Below are 13,336 nucleotides of genomic sequence, written 5' to 3'. Positions count from 1 at the left end.
GCCTGTTTTTGCTTCATTTATTTTGGGACTCTGTTGTTAGGTGCATAAATGTTTAATTTATAATTATTGTGTCTTCCTGATGAATTAGCTCTTTTATCATTATAAAACATCCTTCTTTGTCTCAGTAAGTTTTTTATTTTTTATGTCTTTTTTTTTTTTTTTTTTCTTACAGAGATGGGGTCTTGCTATGTTGACCAGCATGGTCTCCATCTCCTGGCCTCAGGCAATCCTCCCATCTCAGCCTCCCGAAGTGCTAGGATTATAGGCATGAGGCACTATACCAGCCAATAGAAGTTTTTATATTAAAATTTATTTTTTCTGGCTGGGCACGGTGGCTCATGCCTGTCATCCCAGCACTTTCGGAGGCTGAGGCAGGTGGATCGCCTGTTAGAAATTTGAGACCAGCTTGGCCAACATGGTAAGACCCCATCTCTACTAAAAATACAAAAATTAGCCGGGCGTGGTGGTGCACGCATGTAATCCCAGCTACTAGGGGGGCTGAGGCAGGAGGATTGCTTGAACCTGGGAGACGGAGGTTGCAGTGAGCCGAGATTGTTCCACTGCACTCCAGCCTGGGTGACAGAGTGAGACTCCGTCTCAAAAATAATATATATATTTTTTCTGATAGTAGTATAGATACTCCACCTGTCTTATGGTTAATGTTTGCATCTTTTGTTTTTGAGACAGTCTCACTCTGTCACCCAGACTGGAGTGCAGTGGCATGATCTTGACTCACTGCATCCTCTACAGATACACACCCCATGTCCAGCTAATTTTTTGTATTTTTAGTGGAGACGAGGTTTCGCCATGTTGCCCAGGCTGGTCTCGAACCCTTGGACTCAAGTGTTCCGCCCCCTGCTTGGCCTCCCAAAGTGCTGGGAAGACAGGCGTGAGTTGCTGCACCCAGCCTGCATCTTTTAGAAAACATCTTTTGGCTGGGTGCGGTAACCCACAGCAGTAATCCCAACACTTTGGGAAGCCAAGCGGGGAGGATCACTTGAGCCCAGGACCAGCCTGGCTAACAAAGCGAGACCCTGTTTCTATTTTTTAAATAATATATAAATAAACAAACATCTTGTTACTTCCAATTTGTGTCCTTGACTCTTAAGCATTCCCTTAGAGACAGAATGTGCTTGGATCTTAGGTTTTAATCTAGTCTGATAGCCTCTGCTGCTGTTGTTGTTGTTGTTGTTGAAACGGAGTCTTGCTCTGTGGCCAGGCTGGTGTGCAGTGGTGCGATCTCGGCTCACTGCAAGCTCTGCCTCCTGGGTTCACCTGCCATTCTCCTGCCTCAGCCTCCCATGTAGCAGGGACCACATAGCAGGGACTATGGGCGCCCGCCACCACGCCTGGCTAATTTTTGTATTTGTTTTAGTAGAGACGGGGTTTCACCGTGTTAGCCAGGATGGTCTTGATCTCCTGACCTCTTGATCTGCCCGCCTCGGCCTCCCAAAGCGCTAGGATTACAGGCGTGAGCCACCGCACCCAGCGTTTTTTATTTTTTTTTTTGAGACAGCGTCTCACTCTGTCGCCAGGCTGGAGTGCAGTGGCGCTATCTCAGCCCACTGCAAACTCAATGTCCTGGGTTCAAGTGATTCCCCTTCCTCAGCCTCCTGAGTAGCTGGGATTACAGGCGTGCACCTCCACGTCCAGGTAATTTTTGTATCTTTTTTTGAGACGGAGTTTCGCTCTTTTTCCCCAGGCTGGAGTACAATGGCGCGATCTCAGCTCACTGCAACCTCCGCCTCCCGGGTTCAAGCAATTCTCCTACCTCAGCCTCTCAAGTAGCTGGGATTACAGGCATGCGCCACCATGCCTGGCTAATTTTTGTATTTTTAGTAAAGACGGGGTTTCTCCATGTTGGTCAGGCTGGTCTTGAACTTTCGACCTCAGATGATCCACCCGCCTCGGCCTCCCAAAGTGCCGGGATTACAGGTGGGAGCCACCGTGCCTGGCCTAATTTTTGTATTTTTAGTAGAGATGTGGTTTCTCTGTGTTGGTCAGACTGGTCTCGAACTTCTGATCTCAGGTGATCCACCCGCCTTGGCCTCCCAAAGTTCTAAGATTACAGGTGTGGGCCACCACACAGGCACTAAGCCTGTTTTGTTTTTTGAATTGAGAGAGTATCGCTCTGTCTCCCAGGCTGGAGTGCACTGGTGTAATCTCGGCTCACTGCAACCTCCACCTCCTGGGTTCAAGGGATTCTCGTGCCTCATTCTCCCGAGTAGCTAGGACTGCAGGAGGGTGCCACCAGACCCGGCTAATTTTTGTACTTTTAGTAGACGCAGGGTTTCACCATGTTGGTCAGGCTGGTCTTGAGCTCCTGACCTCAAGTGATCCGCCCGCCTCGGCCTCCCAAAGTGCTGCGATTACAGGTGTGAGCCACTGCGCCCAGCCTTTTTTTTTCTGAAGTGGAGTCTCGCTCTGTCACCCAGGCTGGAGTGCAGTGCAGTGCAGTGCAATGGCACAATCTCAGCTCAGTGCAGCCACCGCTTCCCGGGTTCAAGCAATACTCCTCCCTCAGCCTCCCAAGTAGCTGGGATTACAGGCACCTGCCACCATGCCCGTTTTTTTGTTGTTTTTTGTTTTTTGTGATACAGTCTTGCTCTGTCTCCTAGGCTGGAGTGCAGTGGCACAATCTCGGCTCACTGCAACCTCCGCCTCCCAGGTTCAAGTGATTCTCCTGCCTCAGCCTCCCAAGTAGTTGGGATTACAGGCATGCGCCACCATGGCCAGCTAATTTTTGTATTTTTTATAGAGATAGGGTTTTGCCATGTTGGCCAGGCTGGTCTTGATCTCCTCGACTCAAGTAACCCGTCCACCTTGGCCTCCCAAAGTGCTGGGATTACAGGCATGAGCCACCTCTCAAAACCTAATCTACTCATGTTTAATGTAATTATCGATGTGAGTGGATTTGTGTTTATATTTGCAGTTTATGTCTCATGTCTTGCTCCTCTGTTCTTTCACTAACTTCTTTTCTGTTAAATGTGTATTTTCTAGTGTACCAGTTCTTTTGTTGAACAATTTTAAACAGTATCTTTTACGTTATGAGTTACTTTCTTACTGCTATAGGTATTACAATATACATTTTAATTTATCTCAATTTCAGTGGGAGGACAGAATTTCCTCAAGCAGAGAAAGCGTACTGCAGAGGCCGAGTATATACATTCCTGGCAGAAGCTTTTTGGGCCCCAGTATAAGCACTCACTGAGCTCCTTTCACCAACAAAATGAACACATCTCGTTCTTTTTTTTTTTTTTTTTTTTTTTTTGAGACGGAGTCTCACTCTGTCACCCAGGCTGGAGGCTGGAGTGCAGTGGCGCAATCCTGGCTCACTGCAAGCTCTGCCTCCCGGGTTCACACCATTCTTCTGCCTCAGCCTCCCAAGTAGCTGGGACTACGGGCGCCCGCCACCACGCCTGGCTAATTTTTTTTATATGTTTAGTAGAGACGGGGTTTCACCGTGTTAGCCAGGATGGTCTCGATCATCCTGGGATTACAGGCATGAGCCACCACGCCCGGCCACATTCCGTTCTTTAAAAAGCTGCCTTCCAGCCAGACCTCCAGCCCTGACCACCCTGTCTCCAAGCCTCCCTCAGATCCTGTTCTTTAAAAAGCTGCCTTCAGCCGGGCATGGGGGCTCACCCCTGTAATCCCAGCACTTTGGGAGGCCGAGGCAGGTGGATCACGAGGTCAGGAGATCGAGACCATCCTAGCTAACACGGTGAAACCCCATCTCGACTAAAAATACAAAAAATTAGCTGGGCCTGGTGGCGGGCGCCTGTAGTCTCAGCTACTCGGGAGGCTGAGGCAGGAGAATCGCTTGATCCCAGGAGGTGGAGGTTGCAGTGAGCCGAGATTGCATGACTGCACTCCAGCCTGGGTGATAGAGTGAGACTCCGTCTCAAAAAAAAAAGTTTAGTTTTAAATTCATAACTTCAAAATTATATATGATAGGAAGTTGAAGTCCTCATATTCTCACCCCTTAGAGATAACAAAAATTTGGTGTTTGGTTTTCTAATGTCTTATTTTTATTTATTTAGTTTTGAGATGGAGTCTCGCTGTCACCCAGGCTGGAGTGTAGTGGCATGATATCTGCTCACTGCAACCTCCACCTCCTGGGTTCAAGCAATTCTCCTGTCTCTGCCTCCCAAGTAGCTGGGACTGCAGGTGCACACTACCACACCCGGCTAATTGTTTGTATTTTTTGTAGAGCTGGGCTGTCTCCATGTTGGCTAGCCTGACCTCGAACTCCTGACCTCAGGTGATACGCCCACCTCTGCCTCCCAAAGTGCTAGGATTACAGGCGTGAGCTACTGCGCCCGGACTCTTAACATCTTACTCTTTTTTTTTTTTTTTTTTGAGACGGAGTCTCACACTGTTGCCCAGGCTGGAGTGCAGTGGCCGGATCTCAGCTCACTGCAAGCTCCGCCTCCCGGGTTCACGCCATTCTCCTGCCTCAGCCTCCTGAGTAGCTGGGACTACAGGCACCCAGCACCTCGCCCGGCTAGTTTTTTATATTTTTTTTAGTAGAGATAGGGTTTCACCGTATTAGCCAGGATGGTCTCGATCTCCTGACCTCGTGATCTGCCCGTCTCGGCCTCCCAAAGTGCTGGGATTACAGGCGTGAGCTACTGCGCCCGGACTCTAACCTCTTACTCTTAAAAAGCACTGATAGGTCAGGTGTGGTGGTTCATGCCTGTAATCCCAGCTCTTTGGGAGGCCGAGGCAGACGGATTGCTTGAGCCCAGGAGTTTGAGACCAACCTGGGCAATATACATGAGATTCCATCTCTACAAAATATGAAAGAATTAGTTGGTGTGTGCCTGTGGGAGACCAACCTGGGTAACATACATGAGACCCCGTCTCTACAAAATACGAAAGAATTAGCTGGTGCGAGCCTGTGGTCCCAGCTACTTGGAAGGCTTAGGAAGGAGGATCCCTTGAGCCGGGAGAGGTTGAGGCTGCAGTGAGCTGAGGTGACTCCAGTGCACTCTACCCTGGGCGAGAGAGCACGACCCTGTCTCAAAAAAAAAAAAGCAGTGATAATTTTAAAAATGCATTATAGAGGACTTGGTGTGTACACAAAAGTATACACGAGTTTATGCGTGTTATGAAACCCCAACAGGAACCCCCTGCACCCAGCACCCACCTGAAGAAAGCCAGCCTTGGGGGCCAAGCTCTGTGTGATCCAGCCCCTCCTGGGCCTGGGGGCCGTCAGCTGAGGCGTGTTTCTGGCACCCGTGCTCTTTATGCTTTCTCCACACATGCGCGCCTGTAGACAGGGCACCTCTGCAGCCCCCACAGCAGGGCCTGTTCCCAGGACGGTCTGGGGGCTCTGGGCATTTTTCTCCACCCAGCCCTGGTGTCCCGCCTGTGGCCTGCTCCCAGCACCGCCCGGACTGAGTCACCTCCCTGCTGTGGCGCCAGCACTTTCTTTTAACCCTTAACTTTGAAAAATGTGACACGTGCACATGAGTGGGATCGCCCAGGAGAGGCCCGTCACCCTCACCTGTGTCAGCTGCTTTAGCACCTGCCCTTCTGGCTTGTCCCCCCCTCTTTGGGCTGAGGGCTAAGCATTTTAAAGCAAGCCCCATGCATCATTATTTTCATTTGTGAGGCCTCGATCACTGTAAGTCAGATTTGGATTGTTGCTTAATTGGATTTTTAGTCACTGTTTTCATTTCATGACTTACTTATTTTGGTTTTGTTTGTTCGTTTGTTTTTGGTTTTGTTTCTGTTTTTGAGACAGTCTGGCTCTGTCACCCAGGCTGGAGTGCAGTGGTGCAGTCTTGGCTCACTGCCACCTTCACCTCCCGGGTTCAGGTGATTCTCCTGCCTCAGCCTCCCTAGTAGCTGGGACTACAGGTCCGTGCCACCACACCTGGCTAATTTTTGTATTTGTATTTTTATTTATTTATATATTTTGAGACTGAGTCTAGGTCTATTGCCAGGCTGGAGTGCAGTGGCATGATCTTAGTTCACTGCAACCTTTACCTCCCGGGTTCAAGCAATTCTCCTGCCTCAGCCTCCCAAGAAGCTGGGACAACAGGTGCATGCCACCACGCCCAGCTAATTTTTGTATTTTTAGCAGAGATGCGGTTTCACCATATTGGTCAGGCTGGTCTTGAACTCCTGACCTCGTGATTTGCCTGCCTCAGCCTCCCAAAGTGCTGGGATTACTGGCATGAGCCACCATGCCCAGCCTATTTTAGGTTTTTTATAGACAGGGTCTCGCTTTGTCACTCAAGCTGGAGTCCAGTGGTGCCATCATGGCTCACTACAGCCTTGACCTCCTGGCTCAAGTGATCCTCCTGCCTCTGTCTCCCAAGTAGCTTGGACCACAGGCATGAGCCACCACGCCCAGCTAATTTTAACACTTTTTTTTTTTTTATAGAAATAGGGTCTTGCTATGTTGCTCAGGCTGGTCTCCAACCCCTGACCTCAGGTGACCTCAGCCTCCCAAAGTCATTGTTTTTAACTCTGTGATGTTGGCTTTTGTCATTTATTTGTACCAGGCACTTTCACTGTTAACCTTCTTGTGAATTTAACCATTTTTTTCTGTTTTTCGAAAACTAAAACACTAATTTATAATTCTGGCTTTTCAGATAATGATTTTTTTTTTCAAAAGTATTTTAACATTATACTGTAAGAAGCATCACATTGATGTTTAAGATGGAAAAATTTGCTTTAAAAAAGAACTCCAGTATGTCTGATTTTTAAAAGTCAACCCTGGGCATTTGCCTCTTTGCTTGGAGAACTTGATGGAAGCTTCGGTAGTCTGTCCCTCCGTCTGCGCAGGCCCCAGGCAGTGGCTCAAACCTGCAGACCAGAGAAGGAAGCATCTAGAACTCCTGGGGCCTTATCCGGGGCCCACATCCTCTCAGTGGGGGCAGCTCCCATGAGGGGTGCAGGCCCCTCGCCCCACACAGAGTCTGGGCAGGAACCGGAACCCTTCCTGGTTGCCCCGGAGTGGAGGCCAGGGAGGGGCGGGCGGTGGGTCTGCACCCAATGCAGCGGTTTGCTGATGTGTGTTTTCATGCCATGTAGATTTATAGTCTATTACCAGGTAATTTTTTTTTTTTTTATGAGACGTAGTCTCACTCTGTTGCCTGGGCTGGAGTGCAGAGGCACAATCTCAGCTCACTGCAACCTCCACCTCCCAGATTCAAGTGATTCTCGTGCCTCAGCCTCCCAAGTAGCTGGGATTGCAGGCGTGTGCGACCACAGGTGCCTAGTTTTTGTATTTTTAGTAGAGATGGGGTTTTGACATGTTGGGCAGGCTGGCCTCAGGTGATCTGCCCACCTCGGCCTCTCAACATGATGGGATTACAGCCCTGAGCCACTGCACCCTGCCTAATTTTGCTTTTTTATTATAATCAGCTGGAATTCTGCCCTCTAGGGAATAACCCTGTCACCATTTGGATGCATTTATTTCTGCTCTGTGTGTTACATATGTACCTATCACGCCCTCGTGCACGGAGCTGCCTCTGTCTGACAAGGCCGCCTCAGCTTCAGCACCTGGCGCTTCCTTTAGACCTCTGCTGTGTTCTGAGGTGCTTGAGGTAGCAGGGAGGTGGGGCCTGGTTCGGTGTGCTGACCTCACCGGAGCTGTGACTTCTCCCAAGCACCATCCCCCACTTTCTTTCTGCAGAGCCCCTCTGCAGCCACAGAGTGGTTCCAGTTTGTTTTTTCATCTTTGCCATTAAAAACAGAACTGGGGCCGGGCACAGTGGCTCACACCTGTAATCCCAGCACTTTGGGAGGCTGAGGTGGGCAGATCCCCTGAGGTCAGGAGTTCGAGACCAGCCTGACCAACATGATGAAACCCTGTCTCTACTAAAAATGTAAAACATTAGCCAGGTGTGGTGGCGGGCACCTGTAATCCCAGCTACTAGGGAGGCTGAGGCAAGAGAATTGCTTGAACCCTGGAGGTGGAGGTTGTAGTGAGCCGAGATTTCGCATTGCACTCCAGCCTGGGCAACAAGAGCAAAACTCTGTCCCAAAAACAACAAGAAAACCCACAGAACTTGATCATATATTTAAATGTTTTTCTGCATGTCTGATATTTTTTGTTTACATCCCTAACACAAAACAACTGCTTTGGAGAGTCTTACCCTGGTTTGTTGTTCGACTTTTATTTTGATACAGAGTTGTTCTCTCCCACGGGCTGGAGTGCGGTGGCACCGTCTTGGCCCACTGCAACCTCTGCCTCCCAGGTTCAAGCAGTTCTCCTGCCTCAGCCTCCCGAGTAACTGGGATCAGAGGTGCCTGCCACCATGCCCAGCTAATTTTTGTGTTTTTAGTAGATACGGGGTTTTACCGTGTTGGCCAGGCTGGTCTCGAACTCCTGACCTCAGGGGATCCACCTGCCTGGGCCTCCCAAAATGCTGGGATTACAGGCGTGAGCCACCACGCCCCACCTGTTGTTTGCCCTTTGATCCAATTCCTCAAACCAAGAGAGTGTGGGGAAGGCTGTATTGGAGCAGAGGCCATCAGAGTGTGGGCGTGCGGGCACTGGGGAGGGCATTCTCTCAGCACCCCCAGGTGAGCTCACAGGGGGCTGCACCCTCTGGGGTGAGGGGCCTGGGGTCCACCTTGGGGACCCTGCTCTGAGGCCCTGCTGCACCCACTGACCCCACGGACATGGATGTGTCCTCCCTTCCAGGACTGGAAGGATCACCAGCACATATGTGGCCAGTCAGCAGCTGTCACGGTCCAGGCAGACGAAGTCCACGTGGCTGAAAGCGTGATGGAGAAGGTGACCGTGTGAGGCTCCATCGGCCGCCCTGGGAGCTGGGACCCCTCGCACTCCTGTGAGGCTTTTGCAGGTCGAAGGCCCCCCTGAGGACTCTGGGGGGACGTTGAGAAGAGGGGTGTGGGAAGGTAAAGAAACTTGCTGGACAAGTTATTAACACACTTTAAGCGAATGGTGCCCTGGGGAGCGGATTCCCCCTGCCCGGGCCCCCCGCCCGCTCGCGGAGAGATTTTTTATCCCTGGGATCATGAGCGTCCGGTCTTGCCCACAGGGCCTGTGCTGCGACGCGTGTACATACGTGTTGTGTCTGTCAATAAAGTGTAAATAAGGTCTCCCTGCCCCACGCGGGCGGCCGGTTTCAGTGCCAGCCCTCGGGCGTTTCCTCCCCTTCCTCCTTGTGCAGATGGGAATCCCAAGCCCACCGCATCTCCAGTGCACGGGGCAGCGCGGCCAGGCTGGAGCCCTGGCGTCTGGTGGCACCTGTAGTCCAGGAGGTCTTCATTCCTTCTGTTCCATGAGAACCTCGTGGCTGCTGGCAAGTGCAGCAGGCCTGCGGCCCTTCCCGCCAGGTTTCTGTGCACCCGGTACCCTCCTGTGCCCAGGCTTCCTGAGCGAGCCCGACGGCCTAGTGCAGCCTGTTCAGTCCATGTGGACAGCTTGGTGTCCTCGGTCCAGGGATCCACATGCAGAGCCTCATGGCCTCCTGGTCTCCCGCTTGTTTCTCATGGCCCTGGTGCCAGGTGGAGGAAAGAGAAAGGACTGAAGCCCACAGGGGGCACAAGGGGACATGTCCAGCGTGTTTGGGCACTGGGCTGGGCCCGGACATGGGACCCACCTGCCCTCCTGACTGAGAGCTCTGCTGGAGAAGCATCACTCTTGTTCTGGAAGCTTCTGCTCTCATGGCCTGTGTTCTCTGCACACTGAAGGCTCCACGGCTGTGGCTGCACTGGGGCAAGAAAGTACAGACTCAGCAAAAGCTCAGCAGGCACCTGGGGTGGGCTGGCAGCGCCAGGAGGAGCCTGCACCAACGATTCTGATGTTTGCCTCTGAAGCGCTTTCTGCACCAGCTGGAGCTGTACAAGAGGCAGCCAGAGTCCCCCTGGAAGGGGCTGTGCACGGGGGCAGGGCTCACTGGCTCTGGGGGCCCTGCAGAGGCCCCCCCACCATATTTTGAGTCTCTGGGTTTCTCAGGACCACCTGGTTTATTCTGGTTTTCTCTCTTTTTTTTTTTCCTTTGAGACAGTCTCACCCTGTCACCCAGGCTAGAGTGCAGTGGCACAATCTTGCCTCACTGCAACCTCCGCCTCCCAGGTTCAAGCGATTCTCCTGTCTCAGCCTCCTGAGTAGCTGGGATTATAGGTGCACACCACCACACCCAGCTAGTTTAGGAATTTTTGGTAGAGACAGGGTTTCTTCGTGTTGGCCAGGCTGGTCTCGAACTCCTTTCTCAGGTGATCCACCCACCTCGACCTCCCAAAGTGCTGGGATTACAGGCGTGAGCCACTGCCCTGGCCTATTTACTTAGTAAAGTCTCCACCCAGCCGGGCCAGGCCCCACTGATGTTTCATCGTCCTGCTTAGGCGCACTCGGTGCTGCCCCATTGGTGCTGCCAGTGAGCAGTGGAGGCTGGAAGAAGTGTCTGGCCTGCTGCAGCACGCACTCCAGATGCTGCCCTCACCCCGCCTGTCCCTCCTGCCCCTCACCCCGCCTGTCCCTCCTGCCTCCCCCACCGAGATGCTGTCCCTCCTGTCCCTCACCTCACCTGTCCCTTCCTCTGACCCTCACCCCGCCTGGCCCTTCCTCTGAGACTCTACACTGAGTGGCTTTTCGTCCAACCCAGCAGGGTCCACCATTGCCACAAGGTGGAGGCATCTTAGAGGCTCTGCTTGGCCTCTGCACTGTCCGGGCAGGCGGGCCGTGGGTTGACCTCCGTGAGGCAGCAGGGCTGGGCCTGCTCCTTGGGGTTTTAACCAACATAAAGGTGGCAGGGAAGTGAGGACCTGCACCTCTTAAGAAGAATCCCCCAAAGCTGAAAACACCAGCATCTCTGTGCGGAGAGCACAGCCGCAGGAAGTGGCCAAACCCCCGCCTGGTGGGGAAGGCACCGTGGGAGCCCTTGGCACAGTGACCCCCACCAGCAGTGATGCACCTGGCCGCCTGCAACCAGGTTCTGCAGGAGTGGAGTGGGGGTATTCCCTGGAATTGTGGGGGCAACTTACTCTTCCCCGATTTTCCGTAAAACAGAAGCCGGAGCACCACACATCTCTTGGGATCCCAGGTTCCCACAGCTCCTCCTTTCCAAGCCTGGGAGGGTGATGGCCAGAGGTCGCCCTGCCCCAGGGCTGTCAGCACCCCCAGGATCCCCAGATGTGTGTGCACCTCCCGTGGCCTCCAGCACTGTCAGTGAGGCATGTGTGGGGCCGTGGGTCCTGGGACAAAGCTGGCGGGAGCCCCTCCTTTACTCTCATGGGTGTCCGACAAGAATCCATTGTGACTCAGTCTGTTCCAGGGGCTGGCTGGGACAGGCTGGTCCTGGGAAGTAGGTAGTCAGGGAAGGTGTCCAGGAGGAGGCAGCCGCTGAAGCCGTGACAGAAGTACGTGGTCAGCAGACGGGACAGGGCAGCTGCACTGAAGTTGTAATTGGGCTTGGTCGTCTCTCCACCCAATATTTATTTTTTTTCTTTTTTGAGACAGGGTCTCACCCTGTCACCCAGGCTGGAGTGCAGTGGCGCGATCTCGGCTCACTGCAGCCTTGACCCCCTAGCTTTAAGGGATCCTCCTGTCTCAGCCTTCCGAGTAGCTGGGATTACAGGTGTGACCACCACACCCAGCCTGCACTGAGTATTTTAGCTGAGGCTGTACCCACTGCTGTAGACTGCACAGCCCAGTCTCTCAATGTTCAGATGGGAGCTTGGCACCATGACTGGCCGCCCTGGCTGTAGACGCCGCATCCCCAGCACAGTAAAGCTCCAGCCAGCAGGACTGGGAGGCAGAGGGCCCCCCATTTCTCCCACAGCCTGGGCCTGGGAGAAGCTGGATCCAGTCCAGGATGGGCTGTTACTGCACTGGGGGCCCTGGGAGCCACCCCTCCTCCCCCAGGGTCAGGGGCTGTACTATGGTTGAGGAAGCCAGGCAGCCCAGGGCAGACAGGCGGCTTGGGTTGCTCTGCCCACCCTCTGACCCTGCTGCCTCCTCCCTGCTCCTACCCCTTGGCCCAGCCACATGGGGTGGATGCTGGGCAGAGGTTGGCTGGGTGGCTGAGCATGGAGCTCCCTCCAGGGAAGCCTCTTGGTGGGACCCCACCCATCACCACAGGCCCCTTCCTGTGGGGCTTGGGGCATCCTCTGGCCAGGGACTGGCAGGGAGCTGTGCTCTGACCTCAAGGCAGCTTCTAAAATGATATGTCAGGCTCCCCTGCCTGGGTCTGCTGGGACAGCAGAGCCCGGAGACCCTGTGCCTCGTCCTTGGAGGTGGGAGTTGGCCTGGGCAGGGCCTGGCAGCTGACCCCCCCCACCCCCTTTCGCCTCATTCGTTTCTTCCCATTGGAACTGGGCTTCCCCAGGAGACATCTTGCCCTGCTCGGTGCCTGCAGAGAGGGGAGGCTGGGCCAGAGCACTCCTGAACTGAGTGGATCTCCGGGGGCCCCTTTCCCCCTCACCCTGAGCAGGCGGCCGGCTTGGTGGGGTCTGCTCTGTGGGCTTCCTTGGCGGGAAGGAGGGTTAACTGGCTGGGGGGCCTGGGACCACTGGGGCAGAAGCCCCTCCTCCCCCCTTCCCCATCAACCCCAGGAGCCTTCACAGCTGAGTTTGGGAAGGAATTTGTTTAATTAACGTACAAAACCGTCCTCCCCATATCCTTGGTCCCTGAGGCCTGGCCCACCAGGCCGGTGCCCAGGCCGCGGGGGATGGGGGTGGGGGGCCGGCTCAGCAGCAGGCACGCAGGGCCTTGCGGAAGACACTGCGGAACTCGGCGTTGAAGACAGTGTAGATGACGGGATTGAGGGCGCTGTTGACGTAGCCCAACCAGGTGACCGCGCTAACCAGCCGCGGGGGCACGGAGCAGGCAGGACACAGCGCCTGTGTGATGTGCACCACGAAGAAGGGCGTCCAGCACAGCAGGAAGGCCCCTGGGGGCGCCGAGAGCCACGTCAGAGTCCCCTGCCCCTCCGCGCCTAGTACTCCTCCCCTTCTCTCTCCCGCCCCCCAGGACAAGAACCCACCGACTACCACTGGCAGGACCCTCATGGCCTTGCGCTCCCGGCCGGTGATCTTGGCACGCCGCCTCCTGCGGGTCTGCGGTGGGGTCTGGGGTGGGAGCGCAGCGGCTCGGACGGCGTCTGGGGGCGCACAGTTGGAGTCGCAGGGGTCCGGGGGGAGGCCGGGCACGGGGGGCGCACAGTCGGGGCCGCAGGGGTCCTGGGGAAGGCGGGGCGCGGGGGGCGCGCAGTCGGGGCCGCAGGGGTCCTGGGGAAGGCGGGGCGCGAGGGGCGCGCAGTCGGGGCCGCAGGGGTCCTGGGGAAGGCGGGGCGCAAGGGAAGGAGGGCCGGGGCCGCTGGGTCGGCGGGGCGCGCGGCCGTGC

The 13,336-nt window shown here is 54.4% G+C and overlaps 2 protein-coding genes across 2 annotated transcripts in view; one reads left to right on the top strand and one right to left on the bottom strand.

Annotated features, from left to right (window-relative positions):
* The window catches only part of DEAF1 (DEAF1 transcription factor), a 48,616-nt gene extending 39,518 nt beyond the window's left edge, over nt 1–9,098 (top strand). Inside the window, 1 exon segment of the mRNA XM_017858938.1 lies at nt 8,669–9,098. Coding sequence (XP_017714427.1) covers nt 8,669–8,773 — 105 coding nt within the window. The 3' untranslated portion in view covers nt 8,774–9,098.
* A 3,465-nt stretch (nt 9,099–12,563) lies between these two features.
* Nucleotides 12,564–13,335, bottom strand: DRD4 (dopamine receptor D4; the record flags this gene model as incomplete). The annotated part of the gene is made up of 2 exons (XM_017858936.1): nt 12,564–12,884; nt 12,978–13,335. Coding segments are annotated over 2 exons (561 nt in total), but the record flags the coding sequence as incomplete, so codon positions are not given.
* Nucleotide 13,336: the final 1 nt, after the last annotated feature.

Source organism: Rhinopithecus bieti, unplaced genomic scaffold, assembly GCF_001698545.2.
Source record: "Rhinopithecus bieti isolate Rb0 unplaced genomic scaffold, ASM169854v2 scaffold_49434, whole genome shotgun sequence".
Classification (NCBI taxonomy): Eukaryota; Metazoa; Chordata; class Mammalia; order Primates; family Cercopithecidae; genus Rhinopithecus; species Rhinopithecus bieti.
This window is presented reverse-complemented; position numbering and strand designations above follow the sequence as displayed.